General features: G+C 44.8%; 1 protein-coding gene across 4 annotated transcripts in view; it reads left to right on the top strand.

Moving 5' to 3' along the window:
* Positions 1–20,320, top strand: part of LOC122377702 (28S ribosomal protein S14, mitochondrial-like) — a 141,554-nt gene that overhangs the window by 28,770 nt on the left and 92,464 nt on the right. For 2 of the 4 annotated variants that reach the window (XM_043358068.1, XM_043358059.1), the window contains exon 2: positions 1,706–1,780. In XM_043358068.1, the coding sequence (XP_043214003.1) occupies positions 1,727–1,780 (54 nt within the window). In that variant the 5' untranslated portion in view covers positions 1,706–1,726. Of the gene's footprint in view, positions 1–1,705; positions 1,781–13,893; positions 13,994–14,243; positions 15,036–20,320 lie in introns of those variants that run through there. The other 2 variants (XM_043358051.1, XM_043358040.1) reach the window with 2 other exon arrangements.

Genomic DNA, 20,320 nt, shown 5'->3' with positions numbered 1-20,320 from the left:
CGATTCCTCGGGTCAATATCTAACCTCAGTCGAAGGTTCCAGACCTGTGGCTCCTATCCCTCATCCCTTAATCGTCCCTTAAAGGACGGGGCGCGTCAAAAGTGCCCCAAGGCTTCGTCTGATCGCCAAAATAAGGGTCGCAATCGATTCCTCGGGTCAAAATCTAACCTCAGTCGAAGGTTCCAGACCTGTGGCTCCTATCCCTCATCCCTTAATCGTCCCTTAAAGGACGGGGCGCGTCAAAAGTGCCCCAAGTCTTCGTCTGATCGCCAAAGTAATGGTCGCAATTGATTCCTCGGGTCAATATCTAACCTCAGTCGAAGGTTCCACACCCGTGGCTCCTATCCCTCATCCCTTAACCGTCCCTTAAAGGACGGGGCGCGTCAAAAGTGCCCCAAGGCTTCGTCTGATCGCCAAAATAAGGGTCGCAATCGATTCCTCGGGTCAATATCTAACCTCAGTCGAAGGTTCCAGACCTGTGGCTCCTATCCCTCATCCCTTAATCGTCCCTTAAAGGACGGGGCGCGTCAAAAGTGCCCCAAGGCTTCGTCTGATCGCCAAAATAAGGGTCGCAATCGATTCCTTGGGTCAATATCTAACCTCAGTCGAAGTTTCCAGACCTGTGGCTCGTATCCCTCATCCCTTAATCGTCCCTTAAAAGACGGGGCGCGTCAAAAGTGCCCCAAGGCTTCGTCTGATCACCAAAATAATGGTCGCAATCGATTCCTCGGGTTAATATCTAACCTCAGTCGAAGGTTCCAGACCTGTGGCTCCTATCCCTCATCCCTTAATCGTGCCTTAAAGGACGGGGCGCGTCAAAAGTGCCCCAAGGCTTCGTCTGAATAAGGGTCGCCATCCCGATTACGACCCTTATTTTGGCGATCAGACGAAGCCTTGGGGCACATTTGACGCGCCCCGTCCTTTAAGGGACGATTAAGGGATGAGGGATAGGAGCCACAGGTCTGGAACCTTCGACCGAGGTTAGATATTGACCCGAGGAATCGATTGCGACCCTTATTTTGGCGATCAGACGAGGCCTTGGGGCACTTTTGACGCGCCCCGTCCTTTAAGGGACGATTAAGGGATGAGGGATAGGAGCCACAGGTCTGGAAACTTCGACTGAGGTTAGATATTGACCCAAGGAATCGATTGCGACCCTTATTTTGGCGATCAGACGAAGCCTTGGGGCACTTTTGACGCGCCCCGTCCTTTAAGGGACGGTTAAGGGATGAGGGATAGGAGCCACAGGTCTGGAACCTTCGACCGAGGTTAGATATTGACCCGAGGAATCGATTGCGACCCTTATTTTGGCGATCAGACGAGGCCTTGGGGCACTTTTGACGCGCCCCGTCCTTTAAGGGACGATTAAGGGATGAGGGATAGGAGCCACAGGTCTGGAAACTTCGACTGAGGTTAGATATTGACCCGAGGAATCAATTGCGACCCTTATTTTGGCGATCAGACGAAGCCTTGGGGCACTTTTGACGCGCCCCGTCCTTTAAGGGACGATTAAGGGATGAAGGAAGGGAGCTAGGGCAAAATAAATGTCATATTCGTGTTCCCCGTCCCCCAATTGACCTGATGGCAGTTTTTGAAGCGATTCTGAATCCGACGCTGTATTCGTTGCTGTTGCTGACGCTAACTTCACGGACATTCCGGAATCTGCATGTACGAGATTGATATCAAGCTGCATGCAATTATACAAACGTCCCGATTCCACGTGAAAATGGCGAGCGTTGCGCGGTTGAAGCTCTCAGCACTCAGAAACGGATTGTCTTCGGTGAGTTGGTGTTTTCTGTTTGTATGCTGTATAACTATTTGGCAATGCTATTTTTCATATACGTGAATTGCATCCCTGAGCATTTATTCATGGGATGTGTTACAATGATGTGCGCCAGTTTCGTCGAAAATGTTAGCTTTTGCTTTATTTGTTATTCAAAACTTATCCTTTTTTGAGACTGTGTGAGTTAACGATCATATAGGTATAAATTCATTATCTGAAGGAATGTCCGATTAAAGGGACCCTCCCACCTTAACATTAGATTTGAGTTGAGATAGCCAAAATGGGGTCCCTGGCTCACAATTACCGGTTTCGGCACTCACAACATCAAGAAATGCCTTAAATCGGAAATATTGAATTTAAAAATTGCAGCATTTTGATTCAGAGGGGCTAATGCATAGGAATACCCCTCTGAATGTGTGACGTCAGCGCAGATATCTAACGATTTTTAAATGTTTGGCTAAAACGTTTTGTAGCACGCGTGGTATATGCTGTTTTGCGTGCAACAAGTGCCGCACTTTCAGCTGCCAAACTATTGCTTCCAAATAAAGTCGCTAGGAACAGCGGAGATCCCATAAAGTAAACAAAAGTAAAAGTCTAATATCTTGAAAACCGGTGAATATTTTTTGGTGAAATTTGGTAGATATTCGTTTTCGCTCTTTCTGAACCGAGCGACATCACTTTCATGCCAATTCATAAACTTTTTTGAAGGTAGGAGGGTCCCTTTAACCACGCTTCACCTCTGTGATGACTCCCTGTGGGATTGGTGAAATCCTCATCCTCCCTTTTCATCTTAGGCTCAAATTTGAATGAAAAATCACTATTAAGTTACAAAATATATATTTACCTAGAAAATTATTCATAAAATTATTTGATACTCAAAAATCATATACACTTCAAGTAGAAATGACAAAGGTATATATATATAACTTGACCTCACTTTACCTAAGATGGTATTAGACAGTAGAGTAGACGTCACACGAAGGTTTTCCAACCAAGGAGAGGTGCCATACCATACCCGGAGGTGCTTCTTTCTAGGAAAACCTAAACAAACCTAACCTAACCTAACCTAACCTACAACCTACAACTTACAAACCTACAACCTAAAAACCTACAACCTACAAACCTACAAACCTACCCTACAACCTACCAGCCTACAGCACCTCTCCTCAGTTGGAAAACCTTCGTGTGACATCTACTCTACTAATGCCCATAATATGTGGGCATTAGTAGAGTAGGTACCAACATGTGGGTAAATGTTGAGATAAAGTCCAAAGCAGACTTCAAGGATAATTTTTGCATATTCCTACTTTTTGGTACACACATACAATCAAGGCCGTATATAGGAGGTAGAATGGTTAGCCGTTTGTTTACATCGGTGACCTTGACAGATGACGTCAGCGGGTGTCTACAAATCTGCGCCAATGTTAATCTTCCAAGGATTTTATACTCTAGGACAGTTTGATATTAACCTTAAGGCTCCCTTAGAGCCTAAAAAAGATAATTTACTGCACAGCAAAGTCACAAAAATCAACAAAACCTTGACACCCTGTGACGTCATCTTTCTCCTGAGCCCTCCCTATGTGGCAGCATAGAACTGTAACCCCGTGCATACAATTACTTAATATTTAACTATTATTTTTTCTATTAGTGCTATTTTGAGTCCACGTCCATCTACTACTGTAGTACTAATATCCGCCACTTATTAGATATTAAGTAGATATTAAGTTATACCTACTAGGGGAGAGTGGGGTAAGATGCCCAGGGTGGGAAAGACGCCCCACCCCCTCTAGCGGCGAAACAAAGAATCGAACCTGGAAATTAATGTTCTTAGCGTAAAGCGCAAGCCTGCCTTGTTAACTGCACAAAAATTTGTGAAGCTCAGTTGGGCAACGGCTGGCTGGTGATTGCATGTTTTTTATTTGCTGCTTTCAAAAAATATTTTGGTGTCAAAACATTGTAAATATCAAAGAAGGTAGATAATTTTTGCGTCCCTTGCTATAGTCGTGATACATTAACATGCGCGTACTGTGTCCCAAACAGTTTGTTTCAGGGTGTAGTTTTATGGCTAACAAATTGTACTGATTTAATGTTAATTCGGTACCTTGGGGTAAGATGCCCCCTGTCCTGATGGGGAAAGACGCCCCCCTAAATCCCTAGGCTGTCCTTCAAGCAGGCCGTCAAATCTTTTATTACATACTTGTGATGAGAGACAAAAGCTGATCTGGGACTATTGGGAGTCCAGTACGGTCGGGTGCTCCCAATGCCGGTCTCTCGGCCCACACAGCGACTTTTTGGGCGGCATCTGACTCTGGAGCCCTCACGACGGCCTCTGTGGGCCCCATTATTGGCTCCAGGGCCCCTCACGACATCCTTCGAGAGCTCCCACGTTGGCTCCACGGGCCGCGCTGGCATCTGAGGTCCCCACGATGGGCTCGAGGGCCCTCAAGCATCATGAAGACCTATAAGGGCCCCACAGTGGTCTCCGAACGCCACCACGGAGGCTTGTTTGGCCGCGCTGGACTATGATGGCCCTAACGATGACCTCTGAAGCCCCTTACGACTACTTTTGAGGGCCCTTTCGATGACGTTTGGTGTCTACTGCAGGCTCGAAGGGACTGCTGATTCGTTCAGGCGATTCACGTGCCCATTTATGTCACTTTCAATGCAGGGGGCATCTTCCCCAACGCCAGGGGGCGTCTTTCCCACCCTGTGGGGTAAGATGCCCCCTTTCACTTCTTCAGGAAAATGCTTAATAGCAAAAAACGTTATCATATTTCAGGCACGAAAGTGTGATATTTTTGGAGAAAAATGATGTCGGCTTCCGTTGAAACTCCAAGTTTTTGCTTTCCGATCGTCATTTTCGAATAATACATGACATAGCAAAACCCTGGGCATCTTTCCCCACTCTCCCCTACTTATACAAGGGCTACGGTTGTAGCCCTTGAAGCATATTCTGCTTTTGCTGCTGTTAACAAAAGTGTGCATAGTTTCGAGGCAAAATCTCAGGCAGACTATGAACACAGTCTCATTGATAGGTTTAAAGAGAATCCCAAGCTGTTACACTCATATGTGCGCTCAAAAAAATATGTTCCGTCCTCCGTGGGTCCCCTGAAGCTTTCAAATGGAAAACTTTGTTCTGATCTCGCAGCCATGAGTGAATGCTTGGCTTCATCATTTGCAGCTGTTTTTTTTTTATCAAAATGTCCCATCTCTTCAAGAACCACATCAGTTGTATGAAGGTCACATTGATATGTTACATCTGTCTATTGACGTGGTGAAGTCCGAGCTTTTATCCCTCGATGTCAATGCTGCTATGGGTCCCGATGGTATCCACCCTATGGTACTCAGGAGATGTAGTGAATCCTTGGCCTATCCGCTCTTTGTGATTTTCTCCAAGTCACTCGAGGAAGGGACAGTTCCTGTGGCTTGGAAGAACTCCACCATTATCCCTATTTTTAAAAAGGGGCATCGTTTCGAGCCACTTAATTATAGACCAGTGAGCCTTACCCCTGTTTGCTGCAAAACCCTGGAACGCATCATTACTAGCCACTTGCGGCTCGATCTAGAGGACAATGACCTTCTTTCTGATCATCAGTTTGGGCAGGGGGCGTCGAAGTCTAGTAGGAAAATCTGGAAATCCCCGGCGTGACGTCACGTCGGGGATGACCGACGGCACCTTGCACTGAAAGATACGGCAGAACGGCTATTTTTGAAAAATGATTAAAAATACTTTTGTGCTGTTATGACACACAAAACGCTTATCAGCATGTTCCTCATCATGTGATAAAGGCATATCTGTGGTCGAAAATAGTCGAGACCCTCCCAATTTCCAACCATCGACCTGATAAGCAAAGGATGTAAGCATAATCCTTAAGGGCGAATTTCCGTTACATATCCGTACATATGCATCCTTATGGCAATCGGTAGTTTGGCGATTGGCGACGCGCGCGACATCTGTGCTGCGACTGTAGCGACGCCTGGTGGCTGCTTTTCTCCTGTATGTAGGTATTGGGGTTTTGCCAGATGTGGTTCCTACTGCTACACCACCATGTTGACCCAATACTAGAAAAGTTATTTTGCTAGTAAAAGGCAAGCAAATTGAAAGTTGATTTATAAAATTGCTGATAAATGAGCATGAGATAATAATAAAGAAATTTTGATTGAATTATTATTTAAATAATCAACCGTGAACCTATATTCTGGTAGGTTTAGTAGAAATAAGTCCGTGCAACCTTGTATTTAGGGCCTTGAGTTTGGGTTTCGCCAAGGGAGATCCACTGCGGAGCAACTTCTTTTGGCTTACGACGAGATCGCGGACCTCATGGATTCTGGATATGTTGTGGACTTAGTGTTGTTCGATTACAGTAAGGCTTTTGATATTGTTTGCCACAAAGTCCTGTTAACGAAGCTCCAGTCTCTTGGCATTACCGGTCAGCTCTTAACATGGATAGCATCATTCCTATCTGTCAGGGAGATGAGAGTGTCTGTTAGCGGACATCTCAGTGGCCCCAGACCTGTCCACAGTGGTGTGCCTCAGGGTTCGGTCTTGGGACCGCTACTTTTTTTGGTCTATATAAATCACATTGGCTCCAAATTGATATCAAAGTTACAAGATATTTGCAGATGACCTCAAGATTTATTCCGGTGTGAAGTATCCTCGCGGACATTGCCCGACTGTGATTCCATCTGTTCAGAATGATATAGACTTGTTGGTCAATACGTCTGTATCATGGGGTCTCAAGATTAACAGAGAGAAATGTGCGGTCCTACGTTTCTCGAAAGGCTTTAAGGACCTGGTGCCACCTTCATACTCCCTCGAGGGTAGTCCCCTTCCTGTCTGTGACTCGCACGGTGACCTTGGTGTCCTGGTGGACACAAGGCTTAGATTTCACGAACACATCGGATCTGTTGCACACAAAGCGTCTGGTTTATGTTACAGTTTTCTTAAGTCAACTGTGTGCCGCTCATCTGATTTCATGTTGTTCCTCTTTAAAACTCACATAAGACCACTGATGGCAGTTACTGCCAACTCCTGGGTAGGAGCCGGCCGAGGACAACGCTGCCAGAGGTCAGCTTTGATCCAAGGACCTCCCACACCAAACGTGAACGCACTTGCCAACTGCGCCACAAGGGTGGTCGGATTTGTGGTTCTTAAAAGGCTAGGTAAATGTGTTCCCTGTTCAACAATTCTTCAGCATTCAGACATTGATATCAATGTATGTACATGCATCAACATACCTGTTGTGATTTGAAGTGATTCTAGGCTGCTTTCCTGAGTAGTTGATGGCTATGTCTGAAATCTTAAAAACACAGCTAATTGTTTTCCATTTTGTTAACGATGACTTAGGATCTTCTGTGCTGAAAAAGAGATAGACAATAGACATCAGCTGATAGACATTGTACAACTCGGTTGTGAAACAAGATCAATTCCATTTAGTATATAGGTCTTAGGATAATGATGACATGAATGAATTTCAGTTTTCACTTTTCACCAGTCCAGGTAGGGGAGAGTGGGGTAATTTGGCCGCTTTTTTTAGAAAACGATGTAACTTAAAATTGACGACACATTTCTGCATTTTCTCAACGCTGGCAGGTGTCGCATTCATTTTACTTTACTGGACAGTGAACTTGAAATGATAGAGTAATTACTTATATTGAAATTGTGACGTATTACAAAGGTCTGCAAGGCGGCCAAATTGCCCCACTAGCAGGGTTATTTGGCCGGGGTGTGGGGCAATTTGGCCGGTGTTAGTTTGCGGTCAGGATTTTCTGTTATATTGCGAGTCAGCTTCAGATTCAGCAATGACGTGTGTCCTATGACGCATTTACCACATTTTGGAGGTTGACTCATGGGGTCACAGGGTTCAAAATAGCCAAATTAGCGGCTCTAGATGCGAAGACAGTTTTTTACGAATAACTTTTGAAGTAATCAAGCTAGGCCAAAACTTCGAGTACCATCGTAATTCTCTCGTCATTCCGCATCGAAACATATATGTGTTGACCTCGAGAAGTCAAGGTCAAAGGTTGACCTCAGGTCACGTTACCTCAGGTCGCTTGACCTCAAGGTCACGTGATTTCAAGGTCATCATGCATATGATTCGATGCGCCTTGGCGAGCTGAACAGAATGAGACCATTTGTGCGGCTGTACCATTTTTATGTAAGGATTTATTAGCAAAAAACGTTTGGTAACCTTTGATGACGTCACATGCTCTTACAGTTGACCAATCGGAAGTAAGGCATCAAAGTAGTCAAAGTTGGTCATGAATTATGTCATTTATGGTACAATTGACCATGAAAACTCGGCCGTCCCAGCATAGTGACCATGAGCGCACCGGCCAAGTTGCCCCGCTAGTCCCGGCCAAATTACCCCATATTGCCATTCTGAAATTTTTTGTGTATAAAGTCATCACGGCTATACGGAATTAGATGAAATTGCTCTTGGAACCGCTAAACACCCCCAAGAATGGCGCTATAATGTCTGAATTCGTTTTTAGCCCAAATACTACATGTTATACAACTTTGTAAACAGAAGTAAAAGTTACCATTTTCTGATGAAATTAACGTTTTATTAATTTTAAGTAAAACTACAAGGGGCAAAGTTTTGACATTTGCCCTCCAGTTATTTCTACCCATGACAAATGAATAGAGACTAGAGTTATTTCACTCACTTTTATTAGACATCGTACAGGTGGGGACGGCCAATTTACACCACCGGCCAAATTACCCCACTCTCCCCTACCTAGTGCAGTGTCAGAAAAGTGGTTTGGGGATCTAAGTTCGCGGAACAAAATGTTTAGCTGCTCACGGAACAAAAATCATAAAGTAAGGCACTGTAGGGCCATGCGTATTGTTCTAGGTATGCTTTAAGTATACAAGATATTTGCCAGAGTCTCAGTCAGAAACAGCAGCTTCTACATATAAAATAAAGGTTCAAGGAACACAGCAGGTTGTGGCCTTACAGCCCAAGTGTTAGACTTATTTATAATTAGTTAGCAAATCTGGACATGCAGGTAATGGATGACCACTGATGCTCAAAATTATTCATAATGGAAAATATACAAATTATTCTTAAAATTGTGAATGCAGTGAGAAAAATGAATGGGGTATAAAAATATGCACAACATCCAGAATATGCTTTTCAAATGACACATTTTCACATGAAACAAAAACTGCTAAGTATATTGAAATACTATTTGAAATACCTTTAAGCAAAATCAACACATAGCCACGTGGACTGGTACCTACCTACCTAGATATTATCAGTATAAATGGCCTTGTACCTACCTATACCTATCTAATGCAAGTTTGACAAATTTGACGCAATCCAGCTTGAAGCAAATAACCAACAAATAACGAACCACAAAGACACAAAAACATGCCAGCACTTAAAGAAAAAAGGTCTTGTGCAAGACAACCCCCCAAAACCATGCCACAAATGATTATAATCAATAATAGATAATTGCCCACGCGCTTGCCCAAACTGAAACGGACGCCTCGCACCTCGAGCCTTGAGAAATGGCGCGGAGGATGACTCGGCGAGGGAAATTAGAGGAAAGGGATTTCCTCTTTACTGGTTTTCAATTTGATAAAAATGATTCAAATTGATGAAAACTTCAAAATAGCATATCATATTTAAAAAGAATCTAAAATAAATGAATATTCGACCTCAATCTGGCTGCTTTATTTCAAATAATATACTTATAAGCAAAGGGATTTTATGCCCTAGACAAACATTACTTCATGTAAAAGTGATATCAGCATATGTCGGTATTATACCTGCAATCGGCATCAACTGGGCAATAATTTTATGCTATGAAAAGCGCCGTCTCTCAATGATTCTAACGGTACCCAATTTTTTATAAATACAAGTCGAGATTGCTTAAACGTTCCAAATTAAGTGAGTTGTTCCGTGACGAAACATGGTCACGGCGTTTCAATAAAACTATATGAAAACGTCCATAAAAATATAAAAATTTGACATAGGAACAATCAGAATTGAACAATCTATGATGCCATACCTAACTTGAACCGATTGCAAGCCTACTTCAACCTTTATTCTACCCTTACTTTTGTTCCGTGTCACGGAACAAGAATATGGTAAACTGAGAAATGCACTGCCATTGAAATGCCGTTATGAGGATATGGCAGCCTCACTGAACGGGCGAAAGCGACCGTCTTTTGGGAAATTCGACAAATAATGCGCATCACGGTCAGAAGTGATGTTTATTATATTTTTTTATATCAGTGTTTCCTGCATAAAAATCGTTTTCTGCCCAATAGTGGACGAGAAAGCAGGAAATCGGTAGTTACTGATTTGATGAAAGAATACGCAAAAGGAATGGCAGTGTATCCATAAACGTGGTGTGGATTGTGCATTGTGCAAAGACATTGTGGTGAGGCTGAGACTGAGGACTTGCCATTCAAGTCGTAGGTAGGTATTGGTATGGGTGGTTGTTCGTGATAATATGGATTTATCGTAAGAAGCATCTAACCTCATTCCGTGCACGTGACATGCAGGTGATCATGGTTGAATTGGATGGTAGGTATTGGTATCATCCTGTCACGGGCTGATTCTGATTCTCTTTCGTAAACATCTGATTCTCATTCGTAGACAAACCAGGTGAGAAATGTGATGGAATGGAAACATTTATTTATTTCACAAACACACTCAATAGCATACATTCAAGGCACGTATACTGGATTCATTCCTTCACGCTTGTTTTAAAACTTGCTGGATAGTTTGACATGGTTTGTCAATACTTCTATCTTGTAAGCACTTCAACTTTGGAAAGTAATTAATGACTGGCATTTTAACTGATCCAATTATGATGATTGCATGGTGAAATTGTGGAGCAACTGCTTCTTATCTGTTTCATTAGTACTTGCAGGATGCTTGCTTGCTGCTTTGGAGATCTGAAAACAGAACAAAGCACAATGTCAAATTTTCAATTAACATGTTTCTTTAGTAAGTTTCCCTTTCAGTCCTGTGATGCCCAGTTGCAGTTGATATTTAGTCAGTGACGGAACAAAAAAAGTGATTATTAGCAGTGAAAAATCTCACAGAACAAATCTTCCAAGTTCAAAAAAAATTGAGAAACCGGCCACTTTTCTGACACTGACCTAGTGACAAAATGAAATATCGTTGGAGGTATCAATGATAATGTTTCTGGTAGAAAATGCAGGCATTTTAGAATTCAGTTGAAGCTTTAGATGGAGGATAAAGGATTTTTGGAAAATATTTGCCACAAATAACATTGGAATCTCAGAAACACAAATCCAATCTTATTTGATGTCAAAAACAAATAAACTGTTACCAGTGAACACCAAGCAGCATGCTGACTGCTGAGTAGTCATTGACTAAGACATATGCATGTTACACATGGCTACAGTACTTTGAAATAGCTTTTATAAAATGTGTACACTCATGTAATCTAAACATGTAAATATTTCATCTTCAACTTGTTTTACACTAAAACCTGCTAAACCAAGAAAACAAGATAAATACCAGTATAACGCCTTTTGGGGCGATTAACGGAGCGAGCGAGGGGGTGAGTCTTGCACGTGCGAAATTTCGAGGGGGTACCTCCACTGACTTGTGCTGTGCACGGCACCCTACTGACCGGTTTCTAGCGATGTGCCAAATTTGAGCACAATCGGCCCAGTCGTTCTCGAGATCTAGGAGCGGCACCCTGCACGTGCGCACGTGCAAAATGGGTCCCAACTGACTTGTGCACGGCACCCTACTAACTGGTCCCTAACCGTGTACCAAATTTGACCGCCATCGGTCCAGCCATTCTCGAGATCTGGAAACAACCCATGCACGTGCGCACGTGCAGCAGCACCCCAACTCTGGCACATGGATATGCAGTGCCTAGTGGGTGCCTACCTACATGCCAATTTTCAGCGCAATCGGCCAAGTAGTTACCGAGATATTGCAACAATTACAAAAGTGACACCTCTTCGTTTTGCACGTGGCACGTGCATAAGGGGTCACCCACATGCATCGGGAATAGTCCAATACTTGGTAGAAGGAATGAAGCTACCCTACAAAAATTACCGCGTGTAAATCGGTCAAGTGGTTGCTGAGATATAAGCCTCGCAAAAGCGTCCGCACGGCCGGCCGGCCGGCCGGCCGCTCATACTCAGAAATTTCCGAAAGACAGAAATTAAGGAAAGACTACGCTTGCTTCGCTCGCTCCGTAATGGGAAGCACAAAACAAGTTATTGAGAACATAATCAAAGGTAACACTTAATCACGTTACAACAAAACTGAGTCATAACACTCAAAACTAAGTGTTTCAATGAACGCAAGATAAATGCGTGTCACAGAAGCAGCTGTCCACTGTAAGGCAGAGTGGGCACAGCATGGTGAAAGCAGGAAGTGGTGCACAAAACTGAATTAAGAAGAGTGCCCGACTAACTGTATCTGCATCCCTTTCCATGCACTATCAGCCAAAATTTAACTATGAAGGAGGCCATGCCCACTCGCACATGAGAGGTGTGCAAAAACATGCCGCTAATACCTTATGCCTATATACATAAAGATGAAAATGTGTTGTGTCTGTGTGGGGTTAGTGGCATGACGTGACACGACTGTTATCAATACCTGACAGTATGATTATCATGATATTATCATTATTTCAATTGTAATAAAAAATAATAAATTGAACTTTTCTTCTCACTTCATATAGCCAAAATACCTGAGCTTTTTTATATCAAGTTTGCGTACTCCAAAATCGTAACTATTCTGCTTCTTCCAGTGCCTAATAAGTTTGCGCAAGACTATTATCCATTAGATGTAGGGACGATCATGACCACTTGACAAAAAAAAGGTTCACTTGGTTCTTACAAGCCTGTTAACTCACTACACAAGGGGAGGGGGGCACTGCAAAAGGCGCGTGGAAATCGCCACATTTGTCTTAAGATATTTAATGCATAATAATAGGCACCAAAATATCGTCGTATTAGTATGCAAGGTCACCAAAGAAAAAGCCAACGTTATTTATCAAATATCAAAGCAAATTGGCAATATCTAGCGCAACGAAACACATAATTCAACACCTAACGAGGCCGGCCGAGTCCCCGATACCACCATGGCGACCGCTGAAGTCCAACTGGCCGGCAACTGGCCAATCAGGGGACTTGTTTGTCATTTCTGGGTGGGATTAAAAAACATGCTTTCCGCACACCCACACCGTTCATCTGATATCGACACGAAAATAAACTCTTTTGTAGGGTTGTGAACTGGAAACGACCTTTTGGTTTATGCGCTGAGTAGGTGCTGGGTATAAGTTAAATAAGACTATGTAGATGGCCATGTTGCGCGATAACTGTAGGTATAGATTCGAAAGATATGTTGGGGATTATTTCATTTAATTGTATAAGAGGGAGGTATGGTTTTTCGAGTAGCACTACAGATCCAAGAGTTTGGACATTTAGTTATTAAAAAAAAAAAACACGCCCGCCCGCCGACAAACGCAAATACCGCAAAAAAAACTCTGAAAACCCACGCACGAAACACGAACGCAAATGTCGCAAAAAACAACCCAAGCCCCCGACCGCTGCAAATCGCAAACAACGCCACAAAAATGAAAACCGCTCACATGGCACGCCCACGCGCCGCCAACCGCAAACGCCTCGAAAAATCGGCCGCCCGCTGACAAACGCAAAACGCGCAAAACGCACGCCCGAAACACCAACGCAAACATCGCAAAAAAAAACCAAGCGTCCGACCGCCGCAAACCGCAAACAACACCCCAAACGCCGCAAAAAGCGAAAACCGCCCGCATCGCACGTACGCCCGCCGTCAACCGCAAACGCCTTAAAAAACGGCCGCCCGCCGCCAAACGCTAACACCGGAAAAAAACGCGCAAATGCACGCCCAAAATACCAACGCAAACGTCGCAATATGAGCCGGTTAGTGAACGGCGACACAAAAACGTTCAACCGTCTTCTTTTTAAAAGCCCTTTTTGATGTCAGGCTGCCCCTCCCCCCCACCTCATGACCTGTTTACGTCGTTCAGAAGGCCTCTTCACAGTAGGGTTATGGCGGAACTTTGCTCCGTTGTGATTTTGCGCGTCACGCACACTGAGTGATTGGCGCCCACAGGACATACTTTAAAGACACTGTAAGGGGCGGCACCATCACTTTGAGGGGCGCCACGGATATTTGAGAGACGGCACCACTTAATGGACGGGCGCTACAGAAAGTAAGAGGGCAACAACATTAAACTTCGGACTTTGAATTCTGCCATAGATCAGGAGTTGCGTGATCATAGGGTTAAGGGCAGGGCCAACGCAATAAGTTCTTCTTAGCAGGGGCTCTGTCCTCGTCAGTCCTTCCATGAGAAAGGCTCGGACTAAATTTGTAAAAAAAAATGTCAAAAAAAGCCAATTGTAGTGGGATCGTCGGCTGACACCATGCAGTGTTCTAGCGTAATCGGTGTTGATAATTTTCAGATTTGTCTGCGTTTGGTGCCCTGGTGAACAGTGACGCTGCGTTTGTTGTCGGCGTTGGCGACACTAGCGGACGATGGCCGGGGCTGCGGATGACGAGGAGCACGCCTACCGGCAGCAGATGCGCCTCGTCGAGCAGTGGAGGGACAGAGCCGACACGCGTTTCCTGCGCTACGGCGCGCTGAGCCTGTCGGTGCTGACGGCCGCCTGCGGCCTGGCGGTGAGCGCCCACTACCGGTCGGCGCTGCGGCTGCGCTCGCACGGCCTGCTCACCTCGCTGGCGCCCGTCATGGCCATCCCGGCGGCCAGCGCCGGCGTCAGCCACCACGCCTTCATCGTGCGCGACCTGCTCCTCTTCGAGACGGCCTGTCCGGTGTGCCTGAACGTGCGCGCCGTCGGCATCCAGCTGGGCTTCTCGGTGTTGCTGCCAGTCGTCATGGGCACCATCTCCAACTTCCACCTGGCCGAGCAGAAGATGACGTACGCGCTGCCGCCGCTGGCGCACGACCGGCGCGCCTGGGCGGCCGCCTGGCGGCGCCTGTCGCGCCCGCTGGCCCGGCCGCTGGCGCTGCTCGCCGCGCTGAACGCCGCCTGCGCCGCGTTCGTCACCCACCGGGAGGCCACAGAGTTCTACTCGCTGCTGGAGAAACACGACCGCGAGCAGCGCTGGAAGCGGCTCAACGCCGATCGCGGCCGCCCGCCGGCACACCCGCAATGAGTTACATAGTTCTCTAGCTGCTTGTTTTGAATGATACTTATTGTTATGGGTAATATATGTATGTACTTCTGCGTGAACTTTTAGTTGTTTTGTGATCTATTAGAGGGACGAGAAACTATTTTGGATTTATCCCCGTATACGAGTTCCGACGGCTGAGCTGGTGGCTTTGTGACTGACTGAGTGCTGCAGAACAGACCTAGAGCTCGCTAGCAGTGACACCGGCCTTACCTGCGCCCGGCTCACCGATGCTGATTTAACCCGCGCCCCAGTGGCGGTCTCAGCCAACTTCGCCCTAGTGGGGGGGGGGGGGGGGGGCATATGTTACCATACCACCTCTAACTAAAAAACTAGGAGGGCTAGAAAGCCGCGGTAAAAAGCAGTCGATAGCCCTCAATGCGTACGTTTGAAAGTATTTCAGCCATTTTTCATCTTAGAGCAATATTGGGGTCACCAGAGGTCATCAAAGGTCAAAATTGGCCAATTGCCATTATATTTTTCAGAAAACATGCCGTTATCTCAGGAACTATGGTAACTAGAAAAACGCATGGAATAGCAGTCGATAGCTTTTGAACTCTTCTTTTGATAAGGCCATTATCAAAATTGACCTCAGGTCAACGGTTTAGCCTCCAGAGGGCAAAAACTCAAAAAATAGCTGTTTTTACGAAAAATGTTTTTCGACAATAACTTTCGACTGAAAAAAGCCACGACATTTCTATTGCCAGAATCGTGTTTCTCTCGCCGAGACGCATCGAATGAACAATAATTTGACCTTGAAAGGTCAACTTGAAAATTTGACCTCAGGTCAAAGTCATGACCTGACCGGAAAAGGTCATATTGCATATCAGTCGATGCGTCTCAACAAGACAAACACAATGAGACCATCCCCAGCGTTCTATCTCTTTCCAATCGCGAGTTATTGGCAAAAATCTGTTTGTAGCCTCAAATGACCTCGTCCTCGGATGACCTTTCTAGGGGCTATCAGCAAAAATGTCACCTTGGTCATCACGGGTGAACCAAATCATTGTGATTCTGAAATATTTGGACTGTTCCTATGCGTACACGGATCTAGAGGCATTTTCATTTTTCTCCATTGACTTGTAATGGAAAGGTCACGTCACTGACCTGACCTTAGGTCACGGATATAAAAAATCCGAGATATACAAATTGTAGGCGCCCATAACAGCATGCAATCCACCAAGTTTGAAACCTTTCTGACAAACACTGCAGGCTGGACATGATTGCAAACTTTTTTAGGCTTGGTCAGTTAACTTGACCTGGTGGCCTGACCTGACATGACCTAGGGTCAAAAATTTAACACATTGTCCAAAATTGATGTACCAAAAGCTACCCAAAGCGGCGCGGCGCGTAGCGCCGCGGTTTTTTTATTCACACGCAAAAAACGCGACAGGGTGGTAACATATGCCCCCCCCCCCTCCCACTGGGGCGAAGGTTAAATGCCAGGATAGCCGCGCCGGCCGCAGACACTATTTGGATGCTCTTCTGGGCTCTTGGCTACACACTAGTTGGGACAGGGGGGGGGGGGCACCTTGCAGCCGCCTGGCCATTGTGTTGGGTGTCATTTTCCCTCCCTGTAACCCGATGTTTGAATGTATTGAATAACGTTTGCCCAAAAGAGGCACGCTCAATTTTATCCCATTTATAATACCGAATGGACAGAGCGCAAAATTGATTGACTTGACCTTATGTCAGTTGTCACCAATATGTAAATTTAGAGATACGCATTTATTCTTATCAATCGCTAAAAGTTTCAAGCCAATCGTTCAGTCGGTGTAGCTATGGAGATTAGTGATGTCAATTATAGAAATACGGTATACCGTTACCAAACCAAATATCAACAACGTTGGCTCCACCTACCATCGCTTGTACACCAGAGTAGCTCAGCACTTAGCTAAGTCACATTGTACCGGTCAACTACTGTCATCTCCCTCAGCATCGTTCATAAGAGAGCATGCTTTGTCATGTCAATCATCACTAGGGATAGACGACTTCCAAATTTTGAGGAGAAGCAGTTGGAGTCTAGGGGAAGGTGAGGCCAGGTGTGTGACGGCACGTGATCGCCTGAGGCGGTGGGGGGGTAAAAACATTTTCGTCATTTAATGCTCAATGCAATCGCTGCGACTTTTTACAAGACCTTCTCCTCGTCGTTGTTTCTTGCTTTCAACGACTGGTCCCCGAGTGATGACTATCCTCACGCAAGATAGGATGAATGGAACTAGCAATTAAGCCCAAAAAAGATATCGAAAATGTTACCTAACACTTCTTTTTAAGGGGATGAATTGAATGGTTTTGGAACCTCACGAAATATGTTTCAGATATGACGCGTAACACAAACTGACGCATAAAGACTGTGTTCAAAAAAGTGACCGCAAGCACCTGTTGAACAATCTATATATCTCGAGAACCGCTGCGCCGATCGTCACCAAACTTTCAGTACCCTCCCGGGAGTAGCTAGCGCACATGGTGACCAAAATTTTTTCGAAAGGCTATGATAGGTTGGCCGCTAATGACGTCAGAGTGACGTCATTTCTGCCATTTTCGACCCAAAAAAAAGGTTTCGCGGGAAGAGCTGTCAGGCCTACAGCTTTAGTGATAGGTACAGAAAAATGTTTCAGACATAAAAGGTGTGGAATCAAGAGGGTTACAAAACTGCTATTTTGGTTTTTCGATTTTTTGGATTTTGACCCCCAAAAATAAAAAATAGATTTTTTGAATATAATACCCGAAAAATCCAAAAAGGTTTTTGAATTTCGAAAAAAACGGAATATTTGTGATAGTCCCTACCGCCTTCTATCTACATACCAAATTTGAGATCGATACCTCTTTTCTTGGCCAAGTTATAGCGAAAAAACTGTTCAAAATTAAAGACGTCAAATTTTCAAACTCAATTTTTAGCAATTCTAGACCTCGTAGCGCAAATCAAAGACCACTATTAGACTTCCCGTGACAAGCTGCATCGAATCGATATCCATTTTATGCAAAATATCAACTTTGAAATTTGACCTTTTTTGACCTGACCTTGACCTGACCTTTTTTTATAAATTTAGTCCGAACCTTTTGCTAGGAAGGATTCACAAGGACAGAGCCACCGCTAAGCGAAGCTTGTTGCGGTGACCCTGCCCTCTACCCTCCGATCGCGCAATTCCAGTTCTATGGCAGAATTTAGAGTCCAAAGTTTAACGTGCGCACATAGCCGCGCACGGCCGGTCCCCTCACTGACTTCGCCTGGCTACGGCCTGCCACCAACCGCAACCATACCTGTCAGGAGGCCCATAAATGTCAGGCGCCCGTCGCGCTTCGAACCCGGACTGTTGTAACCGGGAACGCGTGCTCTCACCACGCGGAGTCCAACGCTCTGCCAACTGAGCTACGGGACCTCCACCAGAAAGTGACCTAAACCGTACCTGATGGTCTTATTACCAACAGCATTGAGTTGGAAATGAAAAACGCCATAAAACACGTATCGCACAACCTTAGTAAAGTTGGGTTCATGTGGTGACCCTTGGTGACCTTTGGTGACCTGACCTGTGACCTGACCTGGTATGACCAGTGACCTCTTATAGCAACATATGTACTAGACAACTGACGCCCTGTCGCTGATTTTCGACAAAATGCGTTTTACTCGGTGTTATAGCGCTTTCCCTAAAAGCCCCGTGAACGATGAAACATTTTATCTTTGACCTGACCTGTGACGTAATCGGTGACCCCGAGGTCAATGAAATTTGGTTTCCTTCGACAAATTTGACAGGGCTATCGAACGCCGTTTGAATTTTCCGGATCCGTCCAGTAGTTTCGGAGATACGGGGGGGGGGCAAAAAATGTCCCCCCCCCCACCGCGTGGAAGGTGGCCGGGAGGCCCACCGCCTGCCGGGTTAAAGAGGTCCAAATATAAAATCATGCTTACATAATGACAGCCATTATCCAGACAAGCGAGGCTATTAACGCGGCGTTTCCATGCTTACAAGTTACACCTGTAGTGGCGCGATGTTGTCAGGCGATCGCGTGGGGTAACTCCGCCCGGTGGTATTGCCCCATGTGCATTATTATATTATTACATACATATACATATACATAGGTATATATGATAATAGTATTATTATTAATAGTATATTAGTATTATCATATATACATATAGCCTTGTACTTGTACACCTTTTTACGATCCGAATCGGCATCTGGTCAATTAACCCGCGTCCCGTAGGGGGGCCAAAACGGCCCCCCTGTCCTTTTCCTTCGATATCTCCTAAACGGCTGGAGATATCGCCACCAAAGTTTCAGGACCCCTCCGGGCATCAATTTTACACATTGTGACTAAAACAATTTCCAGAGGCTATGATAGGTTGGCCACAAATGACGTCAGAATGACGTCATGTTCTGTCATTTTCGACCCAAAAAAGACCTTCGCGAGAAGATCTGTCAGGCCTACAGCTTTGAAGATACAGAAAAATGATCAAGACATAAAAGGTGTAGAATTGAAAGTGCTACAAAACTGCTACCTCGGATTATTTTCAATTTTTGAGTTTTGACCCCCAAAAATAAAAAAAGCACTTTTGGATATATTAGCCAAAAAATCCAAAAGGTTTTTTGAGTTTCGAAAAAAACGGAATATATGTGATAGTACCTACCGTCTTCTATCTACATACCAAATTTCAGATCGATGCCTCTATTTTTGGCCAAGTTATAGCGAAAAAATTGTTCAAAAACGATGACGTCAAATTTTCAAACTCAATTTTTGGCAATTCTAAACCTCGAAGGGCAAAACAAAGACCACCGTTAGACTCCCCGTGACGAGCTACACCGAATCGATACCCGTTTTATGCAAAAATATCAACTTTGAAATTTGACCTAATTTGACCTGACCTTGACCTGAGCTTCACCAAAATGTGACCTAGGCTGGCCCCATAGACCGCCTAACCCACATAATCGCATTTGTCATGTAAAATGGACCATAAAACATGTATCACACGACACTTTCATATAGTGACTCCCGGTGACCTGACCTCGCTGTGACCTGACCTGGTATCAGTGACCTCAGATAGCATAGTATGTGTTTGATGATAATTTAGGCAGATCTGCATTAGGAACGTCAGCTGGAGTGCGCTTTCGACAAACCACGCTTCAAACTCGGCATAGTGCAGCAGCGTAACATGCGGCATTTAATGTCGACAATGAGCGTGATTTCGACACTGGCCAATGGATTTCGGCACACAGCATAGGACTGTGACATCGGGCATTGGAAAAAGACAAATTTCATTTTACAATGGCAATGTTCATGCAGTTTCGTTGGTCAGTTTCATGGTCAAATTTCAATTTTCTTTATGCACCTGTCCAACTTACAGTTTTTG

Source organism: Amphibalanus amphitrite, unplaced genomic scaffold (genome assembly GCF_019059575.1).
Source record: "Amphibalanus amphitrite isolate SeventyFive unplaced genomic scaffold, NRLGWU_Aamphi_draft 000006F_arrow, whole genome shotgun sequence".
NCBI lineage: Eukaryota > Metazoa > Arthropoda > Thecostraca > Balanomorpha > Balanidae > Amphibalanus > Amphibalanus amphitrite.
Note: the sequence above shows the minus strand (reverse complement) of the source record. Positions and strands in the feature narration are given on the sequence as shown.